This window comes from Saccopteryx leptura, chromosome 11, assembly GCF_036850995.1.
Source record: "Saccopteryx leptura isolate mSacLep1 chromosome 11, mSacLep1_pri_phased_curated, whole genome shotgun sequence".
Classification (NCBI taxonomy): domain Eukaryota; kingdom Metazoa; phylum Chordata; class Mammalia; order Chiroptera; family Emballonuridae; genus Saccopteryx; species Saccopteryx leptura.
Window position 1 is genome coordinate 79,131,786 of NC_089513.1, and position 11,576 is coordinate 79,143,361.

At 53.3% G+C, this 11,576-nt stretch overlaps 1 protein-coding gene across 2 annotated transcripts in view; it reads right to left on the reverse strand.

The window, feature by feature from the left end:
- GPLD1 (glycosylphosphatidylinositol specific phospholipase D1) overlaps window positions 1-9,219 on the reverse strand; it is a 52,410-nt gene extending 43,191 nt beyond the window's left edge. Inside the window, exons 1-3 of one of the 2 annotated variants that reach the window (XM_066352773.1) lie at window positions 9,102-9,219; window positions 8,247-8,329; window positions 5,156-5,211 (exon numbers count right to left, since the gene is read on the reverse strand). In XM_066352773.1, the coding sequence (XP_066208870.1) occupies window positions 5,156-5,211; window positions 8,247-8,329; window positions 9,102-9,127 (165 nt within the window). In that variant the 5' untranslated portion in view covers window positions 9,128-9,219. The remainder of the gene's footprint in view (window positions 1-5,155; window positions 5,212-8,246; window positions 8,330-9,101) is intronic. The other variant, XM_066352774.1, reaches the window with a different exon arrangement.
- Window positions 9,220-11,576: the final 2,357 nt, after the last annotated feature.

Genomic DNA, 11,576 nt, shown 5'->3' on the forward strand with positions numbered 1-11,576 from the left:
TGGGAAACACTCATTGGCTTCCAACCGCAACGACAGTGCAGACACCATCCCGGGCACCAGGGTAAAAGTGCACCCCGTGGGGACGTGGCTTCGGGACGACAGGAGACCGCGTTCCCCCTCCGCCTCTTGCTAATTGTGACGGAGGACCCTGCACGTCGCACGTGACGCGAACCTAAGACCCCTGAGAGGGGCCGGAGCACGGGGCGGAGGGCGGCGGCTGCAGCGAGCGCCCAGGCTCTTTCGCTTTGCTCGTGCACCCCAAACTGGACCAGGGCAAAGCCGGCCGTCTAGAAGCCCCCTGTGGACGTAGACCAAAGATAAATAAATAAATCTGCTCTCTGTAGCCGCCAGACCAGGAAATGGGCAGCCAACCACGAGAGAAAGCTTCTAGACAATCACCTCTGTACACCCCAGAAAAGACTGTGGCCCCAGCCCTTCCCACACCAGCGAGGGCGAGTGGGCAGCCCGGACCTGCCCCTCACCAGGCTGCAGCGAGGTGCCAGGTCCTGATGGAACGGCCAGGCCAAGGCAGGGGGTTGGGGGGGGATTTGCATCCCTGCCATCCTCCCCCCCCAGCTCTCCATGAGGGCACCTTCCCCAGGCCCAGGGCGCCTCCTCGCCCCACTGGGTGGCATCAGGGGAGGCCCAGGACAGCAGGGCGCTCACACCACCCAGCAGGAAGAGTCCTCCTGCCCTCTGACATCAGCAGAGGCGAGTGAGGGGCAGTGAGGAGGCATTCCTGCCCCTCCCAGCCAGGGGGCAGCATTGGGGGCCCCGTGAGGAACCCTGACTTCACCCTGGTTGACGGTGAGGAGATGGTGACCCCCACTCCTCCCTTATCGAAGTGGCGTCAAAAGAAGCCCTCCCAATCAGGAGGTTTAAATAAGACCCAGAGTCTCATAACCTGATGCCCAAAGTGCCCGCTTCCCAGCAAAGACCACTCATCACCAGGAACCGGGAAGAACGCAAAAGGAAGGAAAATCAGCAGAAGACAACAGGGAGCTGACAGAAACCTGCGGGTTACCTGACTAGAGTTTTAAAGCAGTCTCCCCAAAACCAACCGCTCCACAGGCCATCAGCAACACACCCGCGACCACCAAGAACGTCTCAGCTAAGGAACGGACGCTGTGAAGACCCAAACGGAAATTTCAGAACTGAAAGATGTCACAGCTGAAACAAAAATCACCGGAAACGTTACCTCTGACTCTGCGCCTCCCGACAACGCAAAGCAGTGAGAACGCAACATCACTGCAGTGTTTTTCCACATTTCTGCCCAAAAGCACGGTACCCGCAGCTGGGTCTAATCCGAAGGAACCACCAGCCAAAACCAGAAGTAGATCATGCGGAGATCCTGGACGGCACAGCTCTAACACGTCCAGGTCTCCAAAGACAGGGCGGGCCTGAGGGACGGTTCCAGGTTGGAGGGCGTCCGAGGGAACTAACAGCTACACAGAACACACGACCCAGGTCCTGGACCCAGAGGGTTCCTGCGATGACTGTGAACTTGGAATGAGCCGTGAGGATTGGATAACAGTGTTATTTCCACCTCGATGTCCTAAGTGAGATGACTATGCTGTGGTTGTAACACAACATCCTTGTGTTCAAAAGTCACACAACGATGTGTTCAAGGATAATCAGAACCATGCCAGCCACTTACTCTCGAAGGGCTCAGGGAGAAATCAGTATGTAGAGAGGGGATAAAAAGGCAGTCGAGGCCCTGGCCGGTTGGCTCAGCGGTAGAGCGTCGGCCTAGCGTGCGGAGGACCCGGGTTCAATTCCCGGCCAGGGCACACAGGAGAAGCGCCCATTTGCTTCTCCACCCCTCCGCCGCGCTTTCCTCTCTGTCTCTCTCTTCCCCTCCCACAGCCAAGGCTCCATTGGAGCAAAGATGGCCCGGGCGCTGGGGATGGCTCTGTGGCCTCTGCCTCAGGCGCTAGAGTGGCTCTGGTCGCAACATGGCGACCCCAGGATGGGCAGAGCATCGCCCCCTGGTGGGCAGAGCGTCGCCCCATGGTGGGCGTGCTGGGTGGATCCCGGTCGGGCGCATGCGGGAGTCTGTCTGACTGTCTCTCCCTGTTTCCAGCTTCAGAAAAATGAAAAAAAAAAAAAAAAAAAGGCAGTCGAGCCTGACCTGTGGTGGTGCAATGGATAAAGCGTTGACCTGGAACGCTGTGGTCGCTGGTTCAAAACCCTGCACTTGTCTGGTCAAGGCACATAGGGGAGCTGCTGCTTCCTGCTCCTCCCCTCCTTCTCTCCTCTCTCTCTCTCTCTCTCTCTCACTCTTTCTCCTCTATAAAAAAAAATGAATAAATTTTTTTAAAAAGGCAGTTGATTGGAGTGAGTTGGCCCTGGGCACTGAGGAGGGCTCCATGGCCTCTGCCTCAGGTACTAAGAAGAGCTCAGTTGCTGAGCAATGGAGCAGTGCCCCAGGTGGGCAGAGCATTGCCCCCAAGTGGGCTTGCTGGGTGGATCCCGGTCTGGGGTGCATGTGGGAGTCTGTCTCTCTGCCTTCCCTCCTCTCACTGAATTAAAAAATAAAAAGGCAGCTGTGGTTAACAGTCAACAACTGGGGACATGATACCAGGTGAAGGGCGTAAGGGAATTATTTGTTTATTCTATCAATCTACTGGTTTTAAAATACTTCACAATGAAAAGTAAACTGGGGAATTGTTTGAATAAATTATGGTACATTTCAGGTTAACAGAAAAATACACAACTATTAAAAACTATTCTGAAAAATCTCTATTGACACGGGAACATATCTGATATAGTAAATGGAAAAAAAAACCCCACAAGTTACAAAACAGTGTAGAATGTAATTCTTTTTGAAAAGACTGCTAATGCAGAAAAGCGCAGAAATACATACAAATGTTAACATAGTTAACATTTAGCAAAATGTTAATGTGGGTTATTGCTGAGAGTTTTTTTCTTTTCTTACAACGAGTTATCAGTTTCATAATCCGAGAGGATGAAACTTGCTCCCTGGGCGGGGAGGGTGGCGCAGGGAAGGGACCGGACCAGCCTGCCAGCCCCACGGCCCTGGCTTCCTGGTTAGCACACAGCATTCCATTCCTCCTTTAGAAGGAGAGAGACTCTCTGGGCAATTAGGACTGTAACCGGGAGCCTACTGCCTCCTCACAGTCCTCCTGAACTGATAAACTGGTCTCTCAGCTTGACACATTGTTCCCTTATCAATTTGGTCAGCCTAACTCAAAGTCTTTAAAAGAGCAGGTACCTCTGGAAGTTGTAACAAAAGAAACCCCGGGAGCCCAGCAAACTCAGACCTGGAATAATCAAGAGCCAGAGCCGGCTGAGATGCTGTGGCCTGGGGGACCCATCTGTGCAGCCCCCCACCCCCTGGTCACTCCCCCGACTGCGCTCACCAAACCACAGACCCATGCGCCCGGAGGTCACCAAGAGCAGGCTTTGGGAAGAGAATCTGCAAGATTCCCACATCCATCCAGAGATCAAAACCAATCACCCATCTTTGAAAAGGGACCGGGTGGTAACATTATAAAAGGGAAAGTAATGTTCATGTATGTGCGTCAATCAGAAAGGGAGGGTGGACAGTCAGTGACCCCCGGTGACATCAGTGCGCAGATCAGGACCCATGCTGACGGGAAGGTCTGTGTCCATTGCACAGGTTTGGAGCTAATGAGAAAAGCTTGATCGAATCTTTCCGCCAGAAAACTGCTCCATCCAGTCAGGACCGAGTGTTCACGCCACGAGTTAAGCAGACTCTCCTCTCTCCTGCCTGCCCGCTCATCAGGGTCGGAGATGGTGACAATCAAAAACAGAGCTGCCTCTCCCCAGAGGGTCACGCTGCTGAGCGAGGAAGTTAAAACTAACGCCTAGAAGTGGTCTGGGTCATTTCTCCATCCCGCTTTCCACACGGAATGGCCGAGATGCGCTGGCGATCCTGTGATCCGTTCTGCCGTCAGGAAGGAGTATTAACCAACCTCAGATAGAGTATCTAAGAATCATCCTTGCCACAAAGTATCACTTAGCACTATAAGCAGAAGAGGTGGTGTAGGGCCCGATGGTCCAACTAACTTGAGGATGCGTGAAGGGGAGCCCAGACAGCGGGATCCCCACAAAGCAGGGGGAGCCAGAGGGTGCACCCACCTTGCACCCCAGGGTGCACACACCTGTGGTGATGCCATTCGCACGCATCCCACAGGCCACGGTGGAAAACACAGGCTTGATCTCAGGTAGGAACCTCTCTTTACGAAAAGATGAACCATTCTTAGAAATGATCTCCCAAGTGTTTTTCCAAACTATGATACACAGCATTAAAATATTCCAATGATATTATCTTTATCAGAAAGTTCAAGTAGCACTGGTGTAGACAGATACCTTTTAACCCTTTGAGTAGTGAGGTTTTTTTCATGCTTGACCCCTGGGAGAGCTTTTTTTTAAAAATGGAATTAGTGGCCCTGGCCGGTTGGCTCAGTGGTAGAGCGTCGGCCTGGCGTGCAGGAGTCCCGGGTTCGACTCCTGGCCAGGGCACACAGGAGAAGCGTCCATCTGCTTCTCCACCCCTCCCCCTCTCCTTCCTCTCTGTCTCTCTCTTCCCCTCCCGCAGCCAAGACTCCATTGGAGCAAAGTGGGCCCGGGCGCTGAGGATGGCTCCTTGGCCTCTGCCTCAGGCGCTAGAGTGGCTCTGGATGCGGCAGAGCGACGCCCCGGATAGGCAGAGCATTGCCCCCTGGTGGGCATGCGGGGTGGATCCCGGTGGGGCGCATGCAGGAGTCTGTCTGACTGCCTCCCCGTTTCTAACTTCAGAAAAATACAAAAAAAAAAAAAAAAAAAAAAAAAGGAATTAGTTCCAGTTCCAGTTTTATTAACTCAAAAATCATGTTTCTTTGATAACCAATTTATGGCAACAAGAAGAACATACATTTGCCTTTTTTAAAAATGTTGCCTTACACATTTTTAAAATAAAAATTTTTGTTACAATCGTCATCTGGATGGTCAGAAGGCACGAGGACATACTTGAATGTTCGTACTACTCAAAGGGTTGACCCAAAATATAGTGGTTTATTACAAAATTTTTTAAATGGCTCTGAAAATTACTATTTAAATATCTGTTGGTACCTTTGGCATCTACGAAAAAAAGTTCACACCCAAGGAGTGAGAGAGAAATCAGACACACCTCTTTGTAGTTAACGCTCCCATCCGGAAGGTGGAGAAACTCAAGAGCTCTGTGTCCTGGAAGAAACACATCAAGTTCAACTAAAAGCGGAAAACAGAACTTTCCAGACATCATTTTGAAAGGAAAACATAGTTTTATGGTTCCAGCTGTCAAGGAAGTGGGAAAGGAAAATTCAATTACTCGTAATTTTCATCAGCCATAATTAGATTGGTGCAGTGTTTACAATAACAACATAAATACATAAATAAATAGAAATATTTTAACAATACTACAAATCGAATGTGCATGATGATTTCAAATTCCTGGGACGGGTGACCCTGGCCGGGTGCTCAGGTCGTGGGCACGTTGCCCCCATATGCCAAAGTTGAGGGTCTGATCCCCGCTTGGGACACATACCAGAGTCAACAAGCGAAAGTGTAAACAAGTGGAACAAACTGATGTTTCTTTTTCTCTAAAATAAATAAATAAGTTTTAAAAAAAATAAGGAGTTCCTGTTTCTCTAGCTCAGTGACCTTGGATGCTCTAGGACCCTGTTCCCTCCTGTGTAAAACTAAGTAAGTAATACCCACCTTAGAAGTTTGATGAAAGAATCACAGAAAATAAATGCTGTGCCCTGGCCGGTTGGTTCAGTGGTAGAGCATCAGCCCGATGTGTGGATGTCCTGGGTTGGAGTCCCAGTCAGGGCACACAGGAGAAGGGCCCATCTGCTTCTCCACTCCTCCCCCTCTCCATCCTCTCTGTCTCTCTCTTCTCCTCCTGCAGCCAGGGCTCCATTGGAGCAAGTTGGCTCCAGGCACTGAGGATGGCTCCATGGCCTCCACCTCAGGTGCTAAGAAGAGCTCAGTTGCTGAGCAATGGAGCAACACCCCAGAAGGGCAGAGTATCACCCCCTACTGGGCTTGCCGGGTAGCTGCCTGTCAGGGCATATGTGGGAGTCTGTCTCCGCCTCCCCTCCTCTCACTGAATGAAAAAAAAAAAAAAAAGAAATAAAGAAGGAAAAAAAAACAAACACCATGATAAGCACAATGGCTGGCATATGGTAGGAGCTCAATAAACAGAAGCCACGTCATCATGTGACCACACAGTTAGTTATCACACCTCAACAACTGCCACCCCCGAAGCAGGAAACACAACACACGGCCCAAAGTGTGGACTGAGCCGCTGATCTGCAGATGTTCCATGTCACAGCTGGACTACTCTAGAAGGACAGAAAAGAGTCCCAAAGGCCACCTACTCTACCCACGCACAACACCCACACCCCAAATCTTAGAGTCAACAGGAAAAGGAACATTCCTTGTGAAGAGATGGTCAAAGGTGATACCCAGTTTCTACTGTGAATCACACCCAATTTTTTAATTCATACCAAAAAAAAAAAAAAAGGCACTACGATAAGCATAAATGCCCCACAGACACGTCCACGGCACACACATAGCAAACTGTACGTAGGATGCCGTGATTTCCTGACCAAACCACTGGATGAAGCCAATTCTAATTAACTTGCATTAATGTCAACCTTCCACACGGACCCCACGTAAGAAGCAAAAATGTGAACCGAGATAGTTATAAAACCATCTAACAGTACATCAGCTTTTGTTTCCTTTCCTATAAAAATCTTAGAAATTGAAGAGAAGGAGTTGCCTTCAACTATGTTCACACAAACACACTTATCCATTTTAATCTATAATCTTTCAGGACCTTCGGCACCTACCGGAGAAAGGCAGGCCAATTTTCGGATTTTGTTAAAACTTTAGATTTTATCCGTCTTTGTTAGTTTTTAAACTCTAAGGATTAGAGGCTTTCACATTCCTGTTTGTGTCCGTTCCTCTTTGGCACATTTCCATCTCATGGAGCGGCGAAGGCGTGAGGAAGTCCCAGCACTCTCATTTTACAAAGAGGAACTGAGACTCGGTCCCCTGTGTGGTTGACCGACCGCAGAGCTGGGTTAGAACGCATGTCTCAGTCTCGCTCCCATTGCCGCCTGACTCCCTGGTAGCAATAAATGTTTAATGGGAAGAAAACAGGATCGGCCACCGGGGACGTGTCATTCTGGGATCAATTTCCTCCCCTAGAAAATACAGGACCTGGTCGCGGTGAACTCTAGTCTCCCTTCAAACCACAAAATTCTGTGCTCACGGGTGCTTGCCTGCCAGAGCTCAACATCCGGGTCTACTCCGCCTGGAGAAATCCATATCTTATTTGTACCTTGGCTCTGCTCTGCGGCCTGTGCAGGTGGCTCGGCCGTAACCTGTTATCATCTTTACCCAGGAGACACCCAGCATCAGGCCCGCCTGACGTGAACCTGAAAACTCCCGTGGAACGTAACCGCGTCAAACTGTGCCGCGAAGTGGCTCACGCTTCCCACGAGTGAAGACGCTGCTGACCCACTCCACACGAGGACCACATGCTGCCCTGGCCAGACAGCTCGGGCGGTTAGAGTCGATCAATGTCTGGCTCGACCCCCAGATCAGGGCACATACAGGAACAGATCAATATTCCTGTCCCTTTCTAAAACCAATAAATAAGTGAAATTAAAAAAAAAACTAGAAAAAGAAAAGAAAGGACCCCATCTTGGTGTTCCCCATCACCCATATCCTGATAACTCTGCCTCTGCCCCTGAGAGCGCGGGCACCAGCTCAGAGTCCCCCCAGTCCTCCTCAGCTTCTGTCGTCATCCTGGGCACCGTGAATGCCAGGGACCATGCCAACTCCCCCGTTTCCTTGCCCTCCCTGAAGCCGACCACCTTGAAAGCCAGGGGCCCACGCCCGTGGCCGCACGTGGCCCCCTCTGTGTACTTGGAAATGGGAAACGTTCAGCTCCTCACTCCCCCTCCCACTATTGTTCTGCTTCACGGTGTGTCTGTGCCCAGCTCCCCCTGCACCCCCACAGAAGCTCCGGGACCCTCTAGCTATCTGCCCCACCCTGACGGCCCCACGCCTGGACCACCCAGCCCCGGCCTCCTCTTCTCTGCTGCCAGTGGCTGGCACAGCATGAAACTTGTTGTTCATTAACACACTGGGTGGACTTCCAGCTCTCCTAACCTTTCTGACAGATTTGGTGTCCTTAACACCAATGACCGGTCACTGGCACTCACCTATCTCTACGTGTGTTGAAATGCCGCACGGGGAACCTCCAGGGCACACAGAGCCCAGCGCGATGAGCAGGCCGGACCAGAACCTGCAAGCAAACAGCTGTCATGACTCACCGCTCCCTGGTTCTGGGACGGAACCCGTCGGCCGCAGGGAGCCCAAAATCCGGGCCCAGACCCTCCGTGTTCCCTGTGGGTGCGTCACCAACTCAGAAACCAGGCTCCGTCTCTAAATGATGGCACCTGCCTATACAGTGAACTGCTTGCTGTTAACTTCACCGGAACAGCCAACAAACTGCAGCTGGGAGAGGAAAAAAAGGGAGCACCTGGCCTCTCAGTGCCTCCGGGGGGAGCACAGGCCCCTGCAGACTCAGGCTCCCTCTGCTTTTAATGTATTGATTTTAGGGAGAGAGGGAGGGGGAGGGGGAAGGAGGAAGGAGAGAGGGAGAGGGAGAGGGAGAGGGAGAGGGAGAGGGAGAGGGAGAGGGAGAGGGAGAGGGAGAGGGAGAGGGAGAGGGAGAGGGAGAGGGAGAGGGAGAGGGAGAGGGAGAGGGAGAGGGGGAGGGGGAGGGAGAGGGAGAGGGAGAGGGAGAGGGAGAGGGAGAGGGAGAGGGAGAGAAAGAGGGAAGGGGAGAGAGAGAGAGAGAGAGAGAGAGAGAGAGAGAGAGAAACATCAATCTGTCCCTGCATGTGCCCTGACCAGGCATTGAATGGGCAACCCCTGCCCCATGCATTTCTAACATGAGGTTTGTAAGGAGACACCAGCAACGTTGTCTCCAAATATTCTTTGCTTTCTTTAAAAACAAAAAACAAACAAAAGCAACTCTCTGCCCTGCACGTCCCCAGACTGGCCTGCCTCACCTCACAAGGTCTGATGACCCCTGCATCCTTTCCCCGCCTGGATCCACTGCCCGCCGGCTCCTCAGGCCCGGACTGACCGACTGCGGTGCTGGGACAGCTTTTATAAGGATCAGCTGGCACCGGCCTCTCTCTCCGTGTTTGGCAACAGATACTGACACTTGTGGTTACACAAGAGCAGCCGCTCCTCTCTACCCTGCCTGTTCCCAGGGTGCCCTGCAGCCCCAGCCAAGATGCCCCCCCCACCTGGGGGCGGGGGAAGGCTGGGGGGCAGGCCCACGACCACGACACAGGGGTTCTGAAGATCCTTGTCACGCACCACCCAGTCCACAGCACTCAATCTGCAGGGAAAGTTAGGTTGGATTCTCCACAGAGACGATGGGTGAGTGCAGAGCTCAGACAGGCAGGTGATGCGCTCCGAGCAGGAACGGAGACCCTGAGGGGGAGGAGAGGGTACTGGCCTCTGGTTGACCCAATGGGAGCGAAGACCAGGAGCTGAGATGACCCGGGACCCTCAGGTGTCTCAGGGCTCCTCCTGTCACCTTAACTCCGCCCAGAACTGGTGGGAACCACAGTCCTGCCTCAGCCGGGGGCTTCCGGCCCAGCTGCTTCTATTTGGTTGGCCAACTGGGGGTTTTTACAGACTCAGGCCATCTTCTTCTTCTTTTTTTTTTTTTTTTTTTTTTTTTTTTTTTTTTAATTTTTTTACAGAGACAGAGAGAGAGTCAGAGAAGGGGATAGGGACAGACAGACAGGAACGGAGAGAGATGAGAAGCATCAATCATCAATTTTTTCATTGCAACACCTTAGTTGTTCATTGATTGCTTTCTCATATGTGCCTTGACTGCGGGCCTTCAGCAGACCGAGTAACCCCTTGCTCGAGCCAGTGACCTTGGGTCCAAGCTGGTGAGCTTTGCTCAAACCAGATGAGCCTGCGCTCAAGCTGGTGACCTCGGGGTCTTGAACCTGGGTCCTCCGCATCCCAGTCCAACGCTCTATCCACTGCACCACTGCCTGGTCAGGCTTTTTTTTTTTTAATGGAAAATTTCACGTATGAATTAGATTTCTAACTCTCTTAAAAAAAACAAATAAGAGGCCCTGGCCGGTTGGCTCAGCGGTAGAGCGTTGGCCTGGCGTGAGGGGAACCCGGGTTCAATTCCCGGCCAGGGCACATAGGAGAAGCGCCCATTTGCTTCTCCAACCCTCCCCCCCCTCCTTCCTCTCTGTCTCTCCCCCCCCCCCCCCCCCCCCCGCAGCGAGGCTCCATTGGAGCAAAGATGGCCCGGGCGCTGGGGACGGCTCCTTGGCCTCTGCCCCGGGCGCTAGAGTGGCTCTGGTCGCGGCAGAGCGACGCCCCGGAGGGGCAGAGCATCGCCCCCTGGTGGGCGTGCCGGGTGGATCCCGGTCGGGCGCATGCGGGAGTCTGTCTGACTGTCTCTCCCCGTTTCCAGCTTCAGAAAAATACAAAAAAAAATAAAAATAAAAATTAAAAAAATAAGAACTGGCCTTGTGAACTGATGTTCCCATGAGAAATGACAGTGAGCCGGAGGGACCCCAAGTCAGTGCACAGAGCGGGCTTCAGTGAGCCTCCCAGTCCCTGGACAGGCCTGCTCTGTTCACGGTCAGCCGGGCTCATTCATGGTGCCGCTTCCGGCGGCTCCCAGAACTTGGGGGCCAAGTCCCACTGCCCCCAATGACACCTCGGTTGACTGGTTCTGACAAGCCTCCGGATGACTAGTTGGCGGCCTACCTTCAGTCTAACGAGGCTTGACCTGGGGTGACTATTATATGACCTTGAATGCTGTCCTGAATTTCATGGGGCAACTGTACTGGGCAGTTAGTTCTCACAACCAGCCTCCAGCCTCACTGCCCGCACGGGAGGGACGCCTGAGGTTAAGCAGCTGCCCAAAGGCACCTGAATTGTCCAGTGGATTCGGAATCTGTCCGAATCCTGGTCAGTGGGTCGGTCGCCCAAGGCTGTTACAACACCGGGACCCCTTGCTTCCCGTCCATGGCGAGAAGACCCAGACACGTACGCTAGGGCACATCCAAGCCACCTGCAAGGTCAGAACCGGCGCCCTCCGCGAGCAGAGCTGCGGGGACCAGGGAACGCGACAGTGGCCTTGCGAGCGGGGCTCCCTCCCGCACATCCGTGGGCCCGGCGCACATCCCAGGCGCAGAGATGCAGATTTGCGGGAGAGGGTGCGGTTCCCCTGCAGCGGTCGGGGGTGGTGGTGGTCAAATAGTTACAGACACAGGAGCGCTCCAAGGGGAAGGTGACGCGGTCCCCAGAGTCATGCCCGCCCCAATCCGAACCCCTTCCCAGGGGCCGCGAGGACCGGAGCGGCGCTGCGCTCGGGCACGGTCCAGCCCCGCGCGGCCGTGCAGAGGACGGGAGAGGGCGCTGCTTGGCGCCTCCGCCACCGGCAGCCGCGTCCCCGCGCGCCCCCGACCTTCGCCCTTCCCGGCGCGCGCGCG